General features: G+C 43.8%; 2 protein-coding genes across 2 annotated transcripts in view; both read right to left on the reverse strand.

Annotated features, from left to right (window-relative positions):
* Nucleotides 1-2,245: 2,245 nt before the first annotated feature.
* il12a (interleukin 12a) lies at nucleotides 2,246-3,763 on the reverse strand. The gene is made up of 7 exons (XM_068745755.1): nucleotides 3,745-3,763; nucleotides 3,467-3,627; nucleotides 3,253-3,342; nucleotides 2,967-3,008; nucleotides 2,673-2,816; nucleotides 2,524-2,565; nucleotides 2,246-2,394 (listed from the first exon to the last, which is right to left on the reverse strand). Exons 1-7 carry the CDS (start codon nucleotides 3,761-3,763, stop codon nucleotides 2,254-2,256), a joined length of 639 nt encoding a protein of 212 aa, XP_068601856.1. The 3' UTR covers nucleotides 2,246-2,253.
* Nucleotides 3,764-5,099: 1,336 nt separating this feature from the next.
* Nucleotides 5,100-21,660, reverse strand: part of schip1 (schwannomin interacting protein 1) — a 28,482-nt gene continuing 11,921 nt past the window's right edge. Inside the window, exons 3-8 of the mRNA XM_068745180.1 lie at nucleotides 10,843-10,961; nucleotides 9,916-10,033; nucleotides 9,230-9,427; nucleotides 6,615-6,738; nucleotides 6,244-6,337; nucleotides 5,100-5,954 (exon numbers count right to left, since the gene is read on the reverse strand). Coding sequence (XP_068601281.1) covers nucleotides 5,903-5,954; nucleotides 6,244-6,337; nucleotides 6,615-6,738; nucleotides 9,230-9,427; nucleotides 9,916-10,033; nucleotides 10,843-10,961 — 705 coding nt within the window. The 3' untranslated portion in view covers nucleotides 5,100-5,902. The remainder of the gene's footprint in view (nucleotides 5,955-6,243; nucleotides 6,338-6,614; nucleotides 6,739-9,229; nucleotides 9,428-9,915; nucleotides 10,034-10,842; nucleotides 10,962-21,660) is intronic.

Genomic DNA, 21,660 nt, shown 5'->3' on the forward strand with positions numbered 1-21,660 from the left:
ATTAAGAGCGCGATCAGAAAGCCGTTTGCAGGTTCGGTCAAAACAAGACACCAGTGTGTAAAGGAATACTGAATCCATAAATGGAGTTTTCAATGGTAAAATGTAATATTTATTCCTGATCTCATTCTGGATCAGATCTAGAAGACATTTTGCATCGGACCCCTTTATGACTGTGATTTTTGGTGATTGAATTGAATGCATATTTTACACGATTGAAAAAGCCTCCATTAAAAATAAATGGGAAAATCAGGATTTTATTTTTTTGTATCCAAATGGGTATCCGGATCGCTCTCAAAATGTATTATGTCCAGGTGTAAATAGTATTCTGCATGTTGCACATCAGAATACTGCTCAAATGGAATCTCACGGGATCCATATAAGATCATGTCAACCAAGTAGAATTAAAGATGGTGCTGGGTAACATTTTGCCGCCGCCCTGCAGCAGAGTGCTTCAAGTTCAGCAGATATGGGGCTGCAATGCTCACTTAGTGTCCTGTCCAGGATCAAGGCTCTCCGATACCTTGATGTCGTCACTTGTGTCACTTTTTAATATGTTTGTGTCTTTATAACAAATTATTTTTTTGCAGATCAAAACAAAACAGGTTATGCTCATCATAGCTACGACAAAACTAATCTAAGTTGTTTTGTTTTGGTGTCTTTTTTTCAGACATGATGGACAGTTGAGCAGCTAAACAGAAGAGCTTTAATTTCAGTTGACTGTTGCATCCATCATGAGAGAAAAATCAACCTCAGGAACGTCATGACGGAGAGTCGACGAGGAAAAGATCTTTGCATCTTCCTTTCAATAGTTTGTGGACACAAACTGTTTATAATCTAACTCCTTAGATTTCAAATTTTTTGAAAATTCACATTTTCAATAGCATTTTCCCTCTAACTTCACTATAGTAATTCCATTTTGTAATGAATACAGAATAGATAAACTGTACCTTTTGTAGCCAGAATGTAATGCTCAACAGTATCAGTTTTAAAAAATGACTATTAGAAGTCATGTAGATTTTTAGTAGCTAATTATGTAGCTGGTAGCGAATGGAGGTGCTGCAGTGTTGAAACTGCAAAAATGGACAAGTCCAACCTTGATATCGTGTTTCATTTTTTAATGTTATCTTTTCGGGATTTTTTTGTTTGTTTTTATAAAAGAATTAAGTCGGACATAACACGCATATGCATGCGATTGTCCAAAACATTAGACTGAATTATGTTTTTATATTTGTACACATTGTAAATATCTGATTTTTTCCAAACTTTGAAACTTGAACTATTTCTTTTTTAAACGGTCATCTCTAAACAAACTGAATTGAGCAGAATAATAGTTTATTTTGTTTTTTTAAATATGTACATTTTCTCCTGTGGCTGAAACACACATGTTTGTTTGTTTGTAAATGTATTTCTGTGTTGTACTTATGCATAGGCTGTGGGGAGAAAAGGTAAATCACTAATATTTGGATTCAGGGATAAAACTCAGTACCTGTGCAGCTACAGCAGAGCCACATTAATCTTTCTGTATCATGTTTTTACAGATTATGTCATGGCTGTAGAGTTTAGAACACTTTGTAAATAAACTGTAAACTGCATGTGGAATTATTTTACAGTTAAATGTAAAATTCTACCGATAGTTACCCCTACACAGCTTGGTATCTGTTCTCAAACTAAACTGTCTCCAGACTTCAACACTATTTCAGAAAGCTGCAGAAGTGGTGCCTTTTAAGGTCTGATTATATTTTGCAGTCATGTTTATTAAAGAAACTCTTTATTTTATATATGTATACCAACCCAAATCTCAACCCACTGAGCTACAAACAGTGTACTCAGATTTATCAGATCTGTACTTTCTGCACTCGTCTATCATGCATATAGTAAATAAACTGAGGAAACGTCTCCAGAATGTGTCTCAATTGTTGTCAATTCCCCCCATATTAGTTAAAAATAACTTCCACATTAGCACTTACCAAAAATAGTTTAATATAAAAACAATAAATAGCATCTCGAGGCATCAAATAAACAAAAATATATAATAGGTACCAAATAAATAAATAAATTCCTATAAATACTTGGTTGCATTAAAGTAACTTTACATGAGCCACCATGGACTCCACTGCAAACCTCAGCAACAGTTGGGTGAGTGCAGAGGCTGCCGCCGGGCTGTTAGCTTATGAACTAGCGTGTGCAGTGGAAAGCCCTACTTGGTCAGCAGGCAAAGACATGGTGTCGGTTTGGAATGATGGTGACGATGGTTTACTTCCTGTGGTCTCCTGAGGAGATGTAGGCCATGGCCCGGTTGATGGTGATGCTTCGGGGGTAGAAGCCTCTCATCATCTTACACATCTCCTGCCTGTTACTGAAAGTGTCCTCCTTCCACATCTTGGTGACATCCTCCTGGAAGACAGCACAAAGAGGAAAGAGCATGACTAATAATAAAAAAATACCTTGATGTGTTTTGTATCGGTTGTTTTCACCCAACGGACTGAAGGAGGAGTAAATGGGGAACAAACAAAAGAAAAATACCTCTGAAGAATCCTCCTCTCCATTCTGCACCAGAAAGCAGTTCTGAAATAACCCAAGGAAGGTTTGGTTAGGCAGGTTTCAAACGTTATTTCCCAGGAGATTTTCCCTCACGCTTCTTCACCTATCCCACACATGCATAACAAACTCACCTCCCTTAGGCGCTGGATTATTCCCAGAGTTGGGTTTAGAAGTGCAACTTCCTCCACAGGACTTCTGAGTGGGGAGCTGAGGTAGGCTTGGAAAGCAGCAGCATAGTGGGCCAAGTCCTCCATGATGTTTCTCAGACATTCTGTCTGCGATACAGAGAAAAATTACCCATCAGTCATCAGTCTGCATTATGAGAAATAAGATTGTTGAAGTAAATTTGAGGATGCATAATTGCAGGTAAAACGCAGCATGTAGGTAATGCTGAAGTAAGTAAGTAAACAGTAACTGAATCATACTTCACTGAAGGAAGAGTTTCTTTGCGCCGTGCAACCCGATTCCTGTGGTGAAGAAAATATTTGAATTTTTTTTTTACTTGTCACATAAGTTTCTAACTGGCATCTTTAGGCAATGACTGAAGTCAATATTTACTGCAAAAATATAATAGCACGGTTAGCACCGGTGTGAGAGGCTGTTTCCATCCAAAAACACGTTGGAAAATGTACAATTAAGCACAAAAGTAGAACTGATCTTTACCATGAATAAAATGTGAATGATTCTTATTAATGTTGGTGCTAAATTGACCTGAGTCAGAGAGGGCGCGCAGGTCAGCGCAGTCTCAGCTTTACTCCTCAGCACCGCGTTAGAGGAGGTGATGCCAAAACAGAAAACATCCTGTAAAAACACCCCCCACACACACAACGTGGATTCATGTTTAACAAACTTAGGAGGAGAATGAGATACGAAAATATCACACACAGTAACAAGACATCAGCATGTCTCAGTGAACCGTACTCACATTTTTCAGAAGCTCTTTCACATTCAGCAGGAGACTTGGGAAGAGCAACGAGCAGCTCTGGCGCTTCTCTGCGCGCAAAGTGCGCACCGGGGATCCTGTGGATGCTCGCAAACTCAAGGTCAGCAGCAGCGCAAGGAGCAGCAGCGCGCAACTGGTGAAGTCTGCACAGCAAGATGATAAAAAACAACAACACGTGTTGTTTAAGGATCTACTTAATCCCACAAATTCCCCACGCAGGAGAACCGCATGGACAGGAGAGTGTCGGGGTTCTGACTTACAGAGATTCCGGATCGCCATCTTTCTGATCCGACAGACCGAGTCGTTAATGATCATTAGCACTGAGTCGCATGGATTTATATGCAGGCTCTTTCTTGGGGATTCCCTCACGCAGCCTGCAGGTGCGGAGAAGAATACAATGTCCTTGTTGGAATGAAAAACGGGAAGTTTTTCTTGTTTCTGTGTGTAGGCTGGGATGCCTTTCCTCATAATGCCTCCAAAGCCCACACGGGCGAATAATAACTTTAGGTATGAGTTTGCATAAGGACATAAAAAAAAAAATCCAAAACCAAGATCAGGGGTGAAAAACAATGAAAAGCAACTGCGTAGTCTCTCTCACCTGCATCGAGCAGCCTTTTGCATGCTGCTGCATTGTAAAGGGAGCTGTAGCCTCTATTCAATCTGGACTCTAAAGACAACATCTGCAGAACACAACAAACAATAGCACTACACACGACAAACAGCAGCGGAAGAGATTCCACCTCTACAAGCCGAGCGAATTAATAATCGATATTCAAACACTATGGATCTAAATCTACAAGTGCTTGACCTGGTTCAGAGAGATATTAATTAGCAGTTCAGTTCGTCTACTTTCAGGAATACATTAAAACAACAACAACAGTGGACTGATGTCCTGATACAGCAAAGTACTCCTTTCCAGTGAATAAAGTTGCTTCTAAGGGGCCTTGTAATTGTTTCCTTCTTTTGGGTTAGGGTTAGTAAGTTAGTAAACATAGGCCTGTATGTTTAAAATGAATTAGTAGCTGGTGAAGAGCACAAGGCTCATAATGAAAATAACACTGCATGAGAGCAGGTCTTCATCTGCCCCAGAAACCTTTCAGTCTAAAGCTACGATCTATTGATTACGCTTAACACTCAGTGAAACTTGGGAAGTGGACAGGAGTTTCCTGGCCTTTCAGGGGCTTCACTGCAGAACAGTAAAAATAGTGAAACTTACCCACCACCTCCACCCAGTGATCAGGGTATGAGACTCTCAGTTATTCATGTGTCATATTAAAAGACATCTTATCTTAAAGGTGTTTTTTTTTCCCCAATATTGATTTCTGCATGTTTATGCCTGAATCACCTGAAGCCATTCCCTTTTCATAATTTTGTCTCCAGTGGTGATTTTCTAATTGAAACTTCCCTCCAGAGCAGAGCATCAACGCCCGGCATGAGAGCGGTGCAGCAATGACGTCAGACCGAGACCGAGGGATTGAGTCACTGTGTGTGAGCTGCGGTCGCCACCAGAGATCACAACTGCTCCACTTCCTCATGTCAAAGAGCATCAGGTTCATTGAGCTGACCGCACCGCAACAAAGCCGAAATATGAGGCGCGACAGACCCGCATATATGAAACAAAGTTTATTCTTGATTTTTTTTTCTTTACAGATCTGTACATAAACATTTCTTCTGTCAAATAAAGTTTTTCATTACAGTAAGATGAAAACAATATTAACACAATTACTCATTTAAAATGACTCGTGTCAGGAAAATCAACATTCACAAAATGTTGAAGAGCAATTAGAGTGAACGAATTACCAAAAAGCTACGACTCCACTACAAGGCAGGCATGTTTCCTTTACACTCTTTTAGCACCTTCAAATAAACATTTCTCAGTTGAAAACTACCATTTGTGCAGAATTAAAAAAGGTTGACTTTGAAATACTTTAAATTACTGTCCAACTTAAAATGGTCTGAAGTTAGTATCCATCCGTTTTTTCTTTTTATACAATGTTGTTTCATTTTTTTTTCTTCTTGTGACTTACTTTCTACTGAACTTTTCACTAGAATGTTTTTTTAAATCCCACAATTTCTTTTGCATTTGACAGTTATAATTTAGTGGCAGATGTAGAAAGCTTAAAAAGAAACAATTGCAAAGCAAGGCCGATCACTGCACAGGAAGCTGGGGGACAGAATCCATGACAACATACAATTTCCTCTTCTATCAGGAAGCAGGAATTGCTCGTCCATCCTCAGTGCTGGGAGAAAACCACAGAAGCAAATGTGAGAGGGTGGTCTCCTTCTGTGTGGGCTGCTACCGCTCAGTGGGTCGGACAGGAAGTTAGACGAAGGGAGCAGTGAGGAGCAAAGTACTTGAGACAAAGGGGAGAAGGATTTGCGTGGTAGAGGGGAGACAGGAGGAGTAGGGTGGGCATTTTATTTTGATAGGGTCTTCTCAGCCAAGTGTTTTTGCTGGCTCTCAGCATGCCTACACAGAGAGAAGAAGACAAATGTGAATGACAAATCTGGGAACAAATCACAGGAAAAGACTAAACCAACAATAAATTGACCGTAAGAACAAGCGTCTGCGTATCTGAACCGCGTCTATTCCCTTGTTCATGTCTAGAAAATGAAGAGGAAAAAAATGGAAGATGCCCTCTCGTTTAGCGCTTCCTTATTTTCCGAGACTTTACCATGCTTTCTTCTTTAAAACACAAAGTGAATTAAAATATGACGGTGAAGGCAGCAAAGAAGGTGCTGACTAAGCGCTCCGTCACCTGGTGAGGTCCTCTATGTCAACCAGCATGGCGTCTTGCTCCATGTGTAGCTCATCCCGAATCAGCAGCAACTGTACAAGCTCCTCATTCAGGCCTGGAGAGGGAGATAAGAAGAAGAGTGCATAACGTAAGGTTAGAACGACTACAGCTAAAGCATCAATTTATTCATGTCATAATGACCAACAGCACATTTCATTATGATGAATTCTAAATGATAATATATTGTGTTTGACAGGTGCTCATAGTGTAACACACTACACCGATTGTGCTGGAATAATGCGTGTCTGATGTTGTTGCATGACAATATGAGACACACACACACACCCACCCACTGTGACAAAGGTTCGTGTGTGTGTGTGTGCTGAACTCACTTTCAATCTGGGAGTGCAGGTCATTGACTATAACCTGGAGCTGTCCCAGCGTCATGTCTCTTAGGTCGGTGGGCTTTAGGCTTCTCTTCATTAGACACTCATTGATGTGAGGCATATGAGGCAGCTGAAAAAGCACAGACACAGAAAAGTGCATCAGACTTTTTGCTTGATCCACCTGGGGGGGGGGGGGGGGGGGGGGGGGGGGCTGTTGAAATGTTAAACGGTCGGAATATACAATCAAAGACAACTTTGATTCTGTTTTGAATCATTTCAAAATCAAATACCAAGAACGTTAATTTTCGACCTCTTTCACATGAAAAGGCGAGATGCTACAGGTGCTTCTTTTTGCATCTGTCCAGCTGTTCCTGTTTGCTTCTTGCCCCCTCTTTCACTTTCACAACGGTACTTCCACGTGTTGGTTTCAGTGGCGAGTGACTCGGTGCACTCGAGGCGGTGAGTTCAGGGTGACAGAGAGAGAAACACAAAGCGAGTGACCGTGGTGCGAGTCTCTGTGGGGCGCTGGTCAGATGGCCAAGGGACAAACTGGTGACTGACTTGCTATCAGATAGAGGAACTGCAACCCTCGTTCTTCTTCTTCGAGAGAGAGATGAGTGTTTTCACTAGAGTCTCTCAACCCCCCCCCCCCCCTTTTTTTCCCTCTCACTGACTCTTCCTTGGACCGATTTAGGGACGACCCCACACACACTTCCCTTACACAGACAGACGTTTGGACAGAGGCTTGATCTGCTGGCTGATTGATTATTAGTCATCCTTGACAAGCCAGACAATCCCGTGTACTCGCAGTTGAGTTTCACTCAGTCGTTTTGGTCTCAAGCAAACCGTCACTGAAACAACCCGTTTGTTTATCGAAATAAAAAAATAAAAAACATTTTTAATTCCTTGTAACTTGGATTTTAAGAAATACACCACAAATTATATTGTTAGAAACATTTTGCTCTACAATGAAATTGTGAGTATAAATTTCATTTCCATCCAAAAATATGACTAATATTTTAACCTCACTGTAACAATATATATCTGTTCTAAATTTTCTGTTTACCCATAATTACTTTATTTTCCAAGGAGGTTTCACCCTCGCCTCTTCATTCAAGTTTTGGTAAATATTTCCATTATTTAATACTTATCCATTACTCCTAATATTTAATATTTTAGCAGTTTATTGGTCATTTTAATCCAACCCTTTATTCATTTCTATTTTACTAGATAATCCATCCATCCACAATCCTTCCGTGTACCCGAGTCATTCTCCCTGGCTACTAATCCCTGTTCTAGCCTAGCGTTTAGCAGCTCTGCTGCCGAGGAGTTGGCCGGAAGCTCTTAACTTTAACTCATTATATTATTCACCGTGTTTGGTGCGAACATGACAGTGATGGCTTCAGACTGGTGTGCACCGCTACATCCCTAAACGCTGAAGTCAATGCTTTCCGGAATATGAATGATAGATGAAGGCAGGCCAAGCCGCCCTCCTCTTCTCTGAATAAGTAAAGCAACTGTGCCCGCAAGCCCTGGTGGAAAAATACTGGGGCTACGTGTGCACGTTCTTGCGTGCGTTCCTGAAGAGGCAGCGAGGCAGAAGCAAACGGATGAAATAATTATAAGCAGGGTCGTCATCACCTTCCTTCCTCTGAATGGGGGCAGAAGAAGAGACAGAACAGGGGCGGGTGGGATGGGGGGAGACGCTTCCCAAGACTTTCATGATACATCGGCCCGCTCAGTTCAGACAAAACTAAACGTACGGTTTTCACGATATCACGAGACTGTCTGAGAAAGCGGTCGTCAAAGGTTTTTACAATCCGTTCTGAGGACTTTTAAAGTTTCAGGGCTCTGGGTACGACGACCTTTAACCTTTTTGCACCGACTACTTTGAACAATGTTTAGATTGATCTAGAATGTCAAAGTTTAGCGAAGTTAATGTCAAAGTTGTTGCTCTTCTTGGCCTCCCTTCTAAAAGAGCTCATTGACAGCACTGTGCCAAACCCAGTTAACCCTTTATTATTATGGCCTTTCAGGATTTTAAGACTTCTACTTTTACAAAAATTAGAGTGTTCCGACAATGACTTCATGGTGCGGGCTTTAAAGGGTTAAATAAAGGCCAAATAAAATAATATAAATAACCCAGTCTGTCTCCAAATGACATTCATATATTACTGAAACACAACCCTGCTATTTGTCCTCTACTTCTTTGACTAATGGAGCTGATAGGGGACATTTATTTGAAGGATGACAAGGAGAAAAGTCACATTATGGTTTGTCTTCATTACAAGCCGTGGAGCTTTTCTTCCTTGTTGCTGCTAGACAATAGCGACTATTTCAGTTACAGTCACAGAGGCCAACGCCAAGAGCCTTTATTTGTCACAAGGAATTATTCAGATAAACGTATTTGTATTACACCCGTGTTTGAATTTAACCCCTCCCCGCCTCGACCACCTCAGCCCATAAGCCCCCCCCCCCCCCCACACACGGCGGCATCAAGATGCTCTTCAGTCTCGGACCTAGCTACCCTCACCTGCACACACCTACACAAGTCCTGGACAGGGTCCTTTCCTCTAAATGATAATGACAGATAAAACTTTGTGACACTGTTCATTACTGACCAGATCAGCCACTGGCGACTTCTTGCGGTTCTGTTTCTCCACCTCCACCTGCATCTTGGCCATGGGCTTGGCCATCGCCAAGGCCATCTTCGCCTCTGCCTGCAGCTTCTTCTGTCGGCTCAGGAAGTCCATGTCCTCCAGAGACTCAGAGTCATCCTCTGTGGTGTCCCTGTCCGAGTAGGATGAGCTTTGCTTGGACTGCAGGAAGGAGGAAGCAGGCAGTGAGCAGAATAGTGGGGCGAAGGATGCATAGCGTTCCTGGTATTTTGCTGCGTAGATTTTCCACGCTGACAGGAATGTCATTGTGCACGTAATGGGATGTGCAGAGAGCAAGGATGAACATGCAAAGAGGAGATGATTCTCTCTTATCCCCTCTTCTTCTGTTCAGTGCGTCTCAGACTGACAGGTTAATGTGACCAGTCATCCGTGGCCGTGGCGAGCATATTCCAATTCAGCTATCGTTTGCTGCATGAGAAAAGGTCCATAAACACATTCACGGAGCGACTAAAATATCAGCCCTCTCTGGCTTATAATTAAAACCTCCCGTGTTTCACAGCTGTCACTCATATTCTGTCTCAGTCTCGCTTTGACACAATCAGCCCTCCGCGGTTTCGCGTCAGGGCTTTCATGACGTTTGAAAGAAGCAGGAGATAAGATGGGTTTAGAATGGGGGCATGGGCGAGTACCATGGGGGACACGGGCGTGTCCAGGCTGGTTTCTGTCTTGCTGTCATCTGCGTCGCTGTCCTTGTCGCTGCCGCTGTCGTTAACAAAACATATCTGAAGGTTCATCCCGCTCTGCAGCCTGCAGGAAGAAGCAGAGAAGGAGACGAGTCAAGAATGGATCAGGTTGGCTGGAGGTCCCGTCTCAGAGCAAGAACGTCAACGGCACTGCTGCCAACACAAGTACTTGTGCTCGATAAAGTTTCTAGAGTACTGCGAGTACACACAGTGTACTGGCTGAATTACTCCATGTGTTTTATTGACTCAAAAAGTGCAAGAAATATCAAAAGAAAAAAAAGAAAAATAAAGCAGAATTAATGAGGGCCTGAAATTCTAATCATCCTCCCCTCTGATCTTCTACAAGGATTGATCCAGGATGCCTCTGGAAGGGCTGATCCAATCTGCCCCTGACTGGTGGGGGGGGCGGGGGGGGGTTGTGCCACGGATGAGCAGAGCATCATGAAGCTCAAAACCACTCCAGCGTGGATCAATAACCTGCTCGGTTCAGAGAGCTGATTGGCCACGTGGCGCAGATCAAATCAGTCACGACTAAAACAGAAACTGAGAAATCAATGTTTTTTTTTTTAGCAGCATCAAGCGAGCCCCTGCCACGACCCTCTCGACCTCTACTTCACTGGAACTACAAACGGACTTCTCCAGCAACTAGTCAGAATAACAAAGGAGAGCGAGAAGTGGAGAACGTTGATTTGCTGTGGTGATCCCTCACGAGACAGCAGCCGTCAGAATAATGTCCCAACAATCCATGAATGAAGAAATGCAAGGACTTAGCCTTTCACATTTATTGATAAAAAAAAACTGTGCCAGCCCTTGGATTAATAGAAGAACAGAAGTTTAAAGACGAAGAAGCGTGATGGAGGTCAGAGATCTCACCGTGAGGACAGGCTGGGTTTGCCGCTCTTACTGCAGCTGGTGTAGATGCCGGGCCCATCGTCGAAGAAACTGCCCAGGGCCAACTTCTGCCTGATCGACTCCCTCTCATTCTTTTGGGCCTGTGTCAGGAAATGAAAAAGATATGAGATGCTTTTTTCATGGCCTTTCTGCTGAGACGTTTGATTTTGTGGTTTTCACTGTGAGGTCAGAGGACAGAGGTCAGGGCTGGAAGAGAATCAGAATCGATTTATTCGCCATCGTCAGTGAAAAGATTCGCAAACTAGGATTTTTTTCCTCTCGGTGCAATCGTTCAGGATGAAATATAAATTACGACAGATAATAAAAATGCTAAATGTGGATACAAAAAACCCACCACAAAAACAGCAGCATCAAGAGTGGATCCTCAGATCAGCAGCAGCAAAAACACGAACACAATCACGTCAGTATGGTTACAAGCGGTCATTACTAGGTTACACCAGCAGGTGGTGCTGCTGTTCAAGCGAATAACCATACAACTACACATGCAGTCGATAATCTTAGAGGATTTACGACAGATTATGTTAATGAGGAATAACCAACCAATGGAACACCGTTCCAAGGATTAAATTTTCTGCATAACTTCCCTAATTTCTTCTTAATTTTGGAAGGACTCCACTAAAATGTGTTGATCCACAAAGAGAAATCACCAAGATGACGCTTTCCTTCATCCATGTATGCGTTGTTATTTTGCATTGGGGACCTCTATGTCTAAGAGCCATTTTTTCCCACATTCCTTCATCTGAACTGCTTTGTCCGTTACCGGGTCGTGCTGGAGCCTATCCCAGCAGTCTACAGGTGAGAGGCGGGGTACACCCTGGACAAGCCGCCAGTTCATTGCAGGGCCACACACAGGCAGACAATCATTGAGTTGCATGCTGTTGTTGTTGGTGGAGAACCCGGAGAACCTACACAGACACGGGAAGAACATGCAAACTCCTCACAGAAAGGCCCAGAACCTTTTGTTGTGAGGCAGCAGCACTACCACTGCGCCACCATGCTAACCCTTTGTACTTCTCATATATCTTTTATTTCCCTCAGCTTGTAAAACATCTCGTCATCAAGGCTAACACAGCTTGTGCGACACCCTGCAGGGCGACACAACCCAAGGTTGGGAACTACGGGTTTTAATGTATTTATACGTGCACTTAACTTTGAAACATCCCTGACTGGATTCTGTGTCTGTTTCTTTACTAACTACCTACCGGTAATTCATTTTCATTCATCTTTTCCACTGATCTCTTTCCATCGTCGGCCTCAGGCTTTACTTTTCTTTCCACCGAGCCATTCCTCTGCTACTCTTTCTTCTCATCACAACTTCACCTTTCTATAACGCTCGTTTCCTCATCTCGTCCTCCGCCTCCTCTCTCGCTCTCTCTCCTGCTCCGCTCTTCTGAGAGATTTGTGCAGGCATTGGTGAGAGTAAATTAATTCCACTCCACACAAGAGCCTGCAAGATGCACTTGGCACCATCAGAACACACACTGGCGCACAGAAGAGTGGTCTTGGCACGCCTCCTTCATGTGTGTGTGTGTCAGTTTATCACTTCAATAGTGCAGCAGCAGCTTATGTACGGTGTGTGTCCGTCAATACTTCACAGAGCAGCTGCTCCAAGCAGAGATGAAAACCAGAGGCTCCAGGTTCACAAATCGAATGGCTCGATCCTATCAAGAGCCGTTCCGCTGGGGTCCTGATGTAGAACGGACTCGTGGCGCGTTCAAGAAACCTCGGTCATCACAAAGCATCTGCTACAAGCGTTACAATTTGGTCTAAATCAAACAGACAAAAGCTTTGGTGACTCAAAATAGAGATGGTTAACATGCTTGCGTTTAGTTGGTGATCCTAATTCAAACAATAAACATTCCCTCAACACACGAGGCAACTGAAGATGTACAGAGCAACAGTTCACTTTAAACGATGCTGGCTGAGAGACTGCAAGGACAAAATGCATTGATTCCATCATAGGTTTTTTTGGTAATTAGTCAACCAAGAATTGATATATGACTTAATCCATAAAATGTCATGTATCTAATTTCACAAAATGAAATAATTTAGGGGTAGGAATTAATGATGCAACCAGCAAATCCTGCCATTAGAAAAGTTGGGATTCCAAGAATTTATATCAAAATACGTTCCAATTAATTTTCTGTCAATCACCCAATCAGCTAAGCAACTAAACGGTGAACCTGAAAATGAGCGGAGGACGTCCTCTCTGCACCCCACAGCTGCCTGACAACTGTCCCCTATCTCTGTACAAACAGCATCTGTTCCACGGCATGCTTTCAGTGGGTGCTCCTGTGTGTGTGTGTCTGGGTGGGCTGCGAGTTGTAAAAAGTCCTCATGGGGTCCAGTAAACCATTTACAAAGCTGTTAAATGTGCCACGGAAAGGTGGAGCCGGGAAGAGAGGGGTCGTTGCCGGCTCTTTTCTCCTTCCTTTATTTCATACGAGAGCATTTTCTCATCCATGTCAAAAGCTCGTCGTCTCATCTTTGAAATTGATTGAAGGCATGTTAAAATGAAAAGCACTTTAAAGAAGATAAATTTTAGAGCCTCTTTGATGCAGGAAGCAACCAACTCGAGTCTCATTCATAGTTTCTTTCTTTTTTCCGCTTACAGATGCAACTTTTCACGTTTTCTAAATGCAACCCCGGCGTGGCAATGGCTGCCCTTGTTTCAACTCGCTCAGTCAAGTCATGCAGAATGAAATGCTATCACATCCTTTCCTGTACTTCACTCGGAAATGTTCCCACTCGAGCTCCTTATGAACCTCATAATCCTCTTGAGATGGTAAAATAACAGCCGTCACCCCCATGATGGGGACATCTGCACATCGCTGGATCCATTAATGCTCACATTTTTCAGATGCATGTGGGAACTGGAATTAAGCAGTGGAGAGAGACAGTGAGTGACATTTCTGAACACCTTCCCCATATCCTGGCCTTCAGGGGTGCAATCGCTGCCATCGGCAATAATTTGGGGCTACGCTAATTTCGTTTTTCCTCAAATTCACAGAGTAATTTTACCGTCCCCCACCCTGCACTACACCCACTCATCTGCAGACACAGAGAGCGATTTAGTACAGGGTTGCTTGTGTTGAGCCAACAAGTCGGTTTTAGAGGAAGGATTCTAAAACAAAGCGTTTCCCTCCTGTCCCTCTCTTGACTCAGATCTGTGCTCCGGGTTTGTGAACAAGTGAAGATGAGATTTTTCCTTTAAACTGATTTAAGGCTCCTTTGTCCACCACCCGTCTGTCTCTTTGACTCTCTCTCCCTTGTCACACAGATGTTTACTTTTAGATGAGACAAGACTTTAATTTGTCTTTGAAAACATAAGAAAAAACTAGAAAAAATCTAAACGTAAAGGAAGAGGTTGAGTAAACATAAGTTGGTTTTCTTGGTAAGACTTCAACAGAACATTTATACCACCGTTACGACTGTGTCGTAAATGTGCAGCTCTAGCCAGAAGCAGCTTAGATCAGCGTAAACCTCATTATAAATGCATTAAACAAATGTAGAAATGCGATGAAGAAGCATTCAGGTTCTGTGTTGCTCTGCCTCCATGACAGCAGCAGAGGACGTGATACAGGAGAAATGGACAGACACGTGATATCTGGATTTTTCTGTGCTCAACCCAGACCTGCAAGAGTTAATAAACAGCTTGGCTCTAGATCGGCTAAACCACAACGACGCTGCCCATTTGATGTAAGAACCAAAGAAATGTGATGAACAGATGTGTAAAAATAACAGTTTCGTGTTTTCTGGGAAGTTAAAGTCTTTCTTGCCTGGATATAGTCACCTCCCACGCTCCACGTGGGCGACTAGAGGAGATCGATCCCGCTGCCTTCCGTCTCAAGGACAGAGATAATACTGTCTCCTCCATCTATAAGCAGGAATGTGCAACATATACACAGAAGTCTAAATGCTGTGCTAAAGATTGTCTTCTGCGTCTGTGTTAGGTGAGGGCGGTGCGTTCCATCACAGATACGGACGCTGATCTCCGACTCGTCATGCAGTTCAGCCTCGGGTCGCTGCACGGCTGCTCCTGTCATTCAGACTGGAGAAGGGCCCACAATGGTAGAGGGGAGTACAAGGGACGGGTGGTGGACATGGGATAGAAGGAGAGAACAAAGACAAAGGTATAGGGAGGAGAACGGGGGGAGAAGGAAGTGGGCTTAGACAGGACAAAGGTTATCCTGGTGACATTTGAGCTGGAAGCCAGACTCGGGATCAGAGGGAAAGGAGTCACTGCTCCGGTTTCTGCCAGAGAATGAAGCAGATCCAAGGATAAAATAGAACCCCGGCGACTGACACCATTATGTCACAGCATTGCCCCGCTTAAACGCTTTATAGCCAAACTTGGAGCATTACATCAGGCTTGGTGTTTGGAGCTGGATCACAAAGCTGCAAACACACACACACACACACACGTTTGGTTGTGTGAGGCGGTAAGGTTAGCTTAGCATGGAGACTCACATCCGACTAGTTCTGACCAAAGGAAACAAAATTGTCTGGAGATAAATACCGTAATTAGAATTATTAATTGTATTATTATTTCCTTCTGTACTGTTGGACTGTGTTGCGTTATACTGGTGATATTAAAAGAGATTGCCGATTTTATCTTTGGTGATTGTTTTCCTCCTGCGTTCCGTCTGACTATAGCATACCTAACGCAAACATAGCCTCATGTGTTATGGGATATTCCACGTACAAAGACCACAATTATCTTTCCATTATCCCAGAAGATGTTTTAGATTAGATTAAGTGAATATTAAAATAAGCACCAACACAAGGAATAAGATGCGCACAAAGACTTTACCTCTTTGTAGTCATCACTGAGGTAGAGGATGGATGCTTGCCTGATGACATCATCCTCTCCACAGCATCCATCACTCTTATCCAGTTCCTTCCTCATCCCTCCCTCCTTCCTTGGTCTCCTGACTTTTCCTCTCTGCTCCCCCCCAGTCAGTGAGTTATTCCAGTCCTATTCCAGAGTGGAGTCTCCAGCCATCACATTCCCAGCCTCACTTGGTCCAACATCAGGAAAAAAAAACCCTCCTCCTCTACTAGTGGCTGCTTCTTGTCTTTCCCTTACATGATGTGACGCTGGTTCTCTTTCACATCCCTGCAGCTCCTGACTATTCCGGTCACTCCTCTAGGTTTTCCTCTCACACAGGACTGTAAAAGCAAAGCGGTCAGCGGTAAGGCCCCTTTGGACCCTCCCTGCCTTCCACCCTTTGCTCGGGGCAGCCTCTCACAACCAGCGAGCTCCAAACAGAGGGCGAGAAGAAAACTCGCACCGCCGCTTTTTTCCATCTACACGCCCTGGCATGAGGACAGCCGCTGCTCTCAACCAGTTTGGAAAGAGACACATTGCATGTCTGTGAATGTGTTCATTGCAGTGCATTTGTGTTGCATGTGCCGATGTATGTGTTTAGATGCCTCCTGGTGTGTTTGAGGTCTCCCTTCCTTCTGACGCCGTCTCTCACAGACTATTTATTCACACACACAGGACTCCTTTCTTTCAGGATTCTGTGCAAGTTTTGAAATGAAGATCAAGTTCCATATTTGAGGTGAAATGGATGCAAAAGTGTGAGTGTTTATGTAACAGAGCGGGATAGCACGCTCCCCTCCCTGCTAAGATATAAATAAGTGCCCTGTCTGGACTCCAAAGCCAGCAGCCTCAGCCAGATACACAAACCCAGATGGAACACAATGGACTATTGGGCTCCCACACAAATACACATTAGTCTCAGACGCGCACACACAAAGTCACTTACTCTCTTGCTGGGTTACGCAGAGATTGCCGGTGCCTTGTACCAGTGACTTGCATTTTTGATCTGAGCTCTACGCGGTGTGAAATGACCTCATCTTAGCGAGACGTTATTGACCCCCGACTCAAATTTGTCACAGCCGCCCAGACAGAAAATGATGTCCACACACGCCGAAGGATCACACGGCAGACTTCACACAAATACACAAACGATCAACTGGATAGACGGAGAAATGGCAAAACCCTTAATGTGTTAAAATGAAAATACACAGGTGCATTGGATTCTCCTTATGCTGCCTGTTAATGCTTGGCTCAATGTTTCTATGGAAACCGATCACAATTTTGCACACCTCAGGCTACTAAGCTCAGATTGCTTGTTATGTCTGACAAATCCTAAAGATATATTACATTAAAATGAATTTAAGAGAGGGGAAAAAAAATCCTCATACCTGAGTGCTAAAAGAATTTGAAGAACTTAAAAAGATAATTGTGCTCCTTACCGCTCCTCAGTGTCTGGGCACAGGAAACTGGTGCAGGAATGATTCTAATCTTGTTTTTATGTTCTTTCACAGATTTTCTTTTTTAAATGTTGAGCCTCATTTTGTGCATTTGAAAGCCAGTTTTTACGCAATGCATATAAAATATGTCTTTCTGTTGTTTTTAAATGGAAAAAGCAGCATTGTGCGAGCTGATCTCGAGTCCTTCCACACTGAAACACTACCTGTAGTCCCTGGAAGAAAGCATGCAACAGAGCTGTAATCTAGGAGGAAGTATAAAGCGAAACACAAAACTTGAAACCTCCACCTGCAGCCTCACAGAATGAATCACACTCAATATTAAAAGCTGGAACAGGGACACAGGGATCAGATAATAAATAGCCAAAGACAAATGGGTATTCAAGAGAGATGAGGGCAGACAGACAGGAGGGTGGAGAGGGTGAACTGATACTCATGGACACGAGTCACATTCATCTGTCAGTCAGACGGATAGAAGCACAGATGAACAGAGACGGGGAATGATGTATTTGCTCGATAACATCAAAGAGCATTAGAAAAGATGCGCACGCGCACGCACACACACACACACACTTAGATGAAAATAGGAAGTAGGCCTGATTCAGCGTTGATCCCTGAGGATTATGGGTAGAGTAGAGTGAATTGTCTGGCTGCCTCCTGAATCCACCCACACACACGTACACAAAAACACAGGCCAATAAAAGGAGTGTTAGCTGTTAGCCGGATCAGCCTGTTTAGGGCTAAATGGGTGGGGCAGCATCGCCATGACGGATCTCTGCTTCATTACTCAGGCTGACTCAAATACATAAGGAGATAGAAATGAGGGGTTCGCTAGAAAACATATGTATGGGAAGGCAACACAGACTCCACACACACAAAATTATAGCATTAATCTCTATTCAAAGGCAAAGGATATGGCTGCATATTTGTGTGTGTGTGTGTGTGTGTGTGTGTATGAGAGCAAGCGCGATGCACACAGAGTGGCTCATTGTTCCAAATGAACAGAGGGTGACTGTGGGAGAGAAGGTTCCTGGCACCTCCTGTAAGTCTGGGATCCAAGGCCTATGGCTGTGTGTACGTGTGTCTATTCTGTGTGTGTGTGTGTGTCTGAGAGCATGAACATGTCTGATTCCTACACTTGAGATGCATACACTCACTTCATACATATTTCTGCATCTGCAAGTGTGTGATTTCAAAACACGCAACGCACACCGACACGTGACAGAGGAACTCTGAACCGAGCTGCTACCATAACAGCTCGGTGAGAATATCGCCATGGTGATGCTCTGTGCTACAGTGGTACAGGGTGGCCCATCAGAGCGTCTGCTAATTCGCACAGAGGTGGGTGTTGGAGGGAGCCGGGATTCTGGCACATCAAATAATATTAGAGCACAGCACAAACTAGTACAGGAAAGGCAAAGGAGTGACGTCTCACACACACACATCCCACCGCTAAAGCATCCGTGTGTGGGGCTCCAGACTCCAACAAATGAGTCTCACCTTTACCCCTGTAGCTTTGGGAGAAACAACAATTCTTCTGTTGAATATTTCAGGATATTTCCGGTTTTCCTGCATCATTTATGCCCCGATTAATAACCGTATAACCAGTTAAAGTTAAATAGATTGTTTTGGGAAATGTGTATTTGTCCTTTTATCAATTTAAAATCAAATCTGTTTCTCTTAAAGCTTAGCATTATGATTATAGACAGAGTTACACAATCTTAAATAGGTTCAAGGTAAAAAAAAAAAAATCCTTCAGATTAATATCCAGCTGTAAGCCACCATAACTGGGTTAATTTATTACCTGGGTAGTTTGGTTTACTGTCCAGCCTTATTCACGGAGTCCGTCGTTCCAGCTCGATCCATCGTTTACTCTCCTCATTTATAATTCATCAGGCCCACACCTCATATCCCGTTACACCGACGCCTGGGCCCTCCTCCAACCCCCTTTGTTCGCGCATGAAAAATTGAGCGAGGTTTAAGACACATAAGCAATATATAAGTGCGCATAAATCCTCATGCACATGCAGATAGATATTTTGCATGTGGCGGGACTGACATTCAGAGTTCCCGGGGAGGGGAGCCGAAAGCTGGCAGCTCTCCCAGGCCGGAATGACACGCTGCGGCCCGGCCGGTGAAGCTCTGCATCATCCTTGAACGTGCTGCTGAGGCACACGGTGACACGGCACAATGACACTCACAGATTTACAAGAGAGCAGGAAAATGGGAGGACATATTGAATAGAAACCGCCAGAAAACAGACAAAGCTTTTAGCTCATCTAAGCACTTAAAAAAAACAAACGGCATCAAAATGACAGGGTTGGGCCCAGCTGGTAAATTGCTAACAAACATTTTGATTTCATTTTTGGTCTTTGGAAAATTGACACTTAAATCAAGATGATTTTCGTTGACTACGGGTCAAACGAATCAGTTGATTGGCTCTCCCCGGATCGGCCTGTGACTTAATTTCCTAATGGGTCGTGACATTAAGTGTGAGACTGTCTCACAAATTATGGGATGATGAAGAAGGGGAGCAGAGGGGCTTTCCACGTTTCTAAGAAAGACAAGAGCCGCACCTTAATTAAAGTAGTGGAAAACAACGATGACGATAACTGAACCACCCAGAGAGGAGGATTGTTCCAGGAACACCCCGCCTGCAATCATCGTCTCCAACTTTTGCTCCTTTTCCATTTAAAACACTCTTGTTCCCTCTCCTCCTCTGTTATATTCTCTATCCTATCCTACATTGCTTATTTCCATCCATCCATGTGTGTGTGTGTGTGTGTGAGAGGGGCGCTGTCTGCCTGCTGGTTGCCAGGTTACCGGTCTAATTGAGAGGTCTCCAGAGAGTTACTGTTATCAGAGCCTGAACCCTCCCATTACTGCTCTCCTCCTTTTCCTCATCCCATCTCTCTTTCCGAGTGCATTAAACTCATCCCAACTTGTTCTCCTTTCTCAGTTAACGTTCTAGGAATTTATTTTCTAAATTGGTTGCTTATTTTCCCCCCGTTGTCATCATTCTCTTCCCACCCGTTTCCTTCGCTGAGCTCAGCCTGTGATCTTAATACCCCCCCCCCCGCCCCCATCTTCGTCTCCTTCGAGCCTTTGGCATCACTTTTCTCTGGTTATCTGCTACTATTTCCTTCCGTCTTTCTGTCACTCTGTCTCGCTTTTATCTATCATGAAACCTAGCAGGAAGTCATCCCGTTACACAATTGCTTCCTCGCCCACCGCAGCACAAATCCAACCTCTAGATGTGCAGAAACGAGCCGACACACGTAGCGCCTGTGAACCGACACAGAAACAAGATCGACACAAATGATCTCTCAGGTGAGTCGATCCTTTTTGAGGCTTTCTTACCTAAAAATGATCAATTTCAAGCAATAAGAGGATTTGCAAAGAAATGATCAGCTTGTGCAAATACTGATAACAGCAGAGGTTGAGCACTTATGGCTGTTGGCACCCAGCTCCAACCCCAACTCGGCTGAAACCAGGAGACGACATGAGAAACAGCATTAACCAAAATAATAATTCATTCCAACACCACGGCTACTGTGGATGATTCTCCTGTTCCGTGAAGCGTGCTCATAAATCACTTGAAGAGCAGCCAAAAGGCTCGTCCACTTCTCCATGACTAATGCTTCAAGCTCACAACTCCCACGACACATTTTCATGCTGCTGCACTTCCCACCAAAGGAGCTCCATCTTTCCTTTCCATATGCAGCTCATCCCTTGTGCCTTTCATCGGCCTCGCTGCATTGCAGACTTTCCTCCCAAGCAGAGCAGGTTACAGAGAATTGGATGCACAGCTGAGATGTTCTTGCTTTTCTTTAATCACAACTACTCCACCCCCTTGTAGAATAAATTACATGTACACATCCTTCATAAATACATTCGTATATGTAAATTCTGAACAGCGTGTCGTCTGCGTGACGCTCACATCATGTGATGTGATGCACATACATCGGCACAGAGTTCAGTCGTGACACTATAAAAATTTGCAGACCTCCTGCATCCTTCATGGACGGGAGGAGAGATAGGACATCAGTCCCTTGAGTCAAGTAATCTTTTAGCAACCGGTCAGCATCATATTTACAACACAATCAAGTAAGGTGTGCAACAATGCCCAAGTTTTAAATTACAAGTCAAGGATTCCCGGAAACGAAGGGAGGGGGGGGGGCAATATCAGCTTGTGACTACCTGGTAAGAACAGTTGTCCTGGTGGACCATCCTTCACAGCATTCTAGAGCAGAGCTGGATGAGCTTGGGATGAACAGAAGCTGTGACAAGATTCCCAAGCCCTGCAGCGGTATTCCAGTGGATAGGAGAAGAGGAAACGTTCCTGGTCCTCGACCCCAAAAAATACTAAATAAAAATCAATACTTCTGCTCTCCGGTCAGACGAACGTTCACGCTTTGCTTCCTATCTCTGTTTTCGGACTATTTTTCTGCTCCGCCTCTCAAGATGGGAGGGTAGCCTCTGATCGCTGCTTCCCCA

This window comes from Brachionichthys hirsutus, chromosome 11, assembly GCF_040956055.1.
Source record: "Brachionichthys hirsutus isolate HB-005 chromosome 11, CSIRO-AGI_Bhir_v1, whole genome shotgun sequence".
Lineage (NCBI taxonomy): Eukaryota > Metazoa > Chordata > Actinopteri > Lophiiformes > Brachionichthyidae > Brachionichthys > Brachionichthys hirsutus.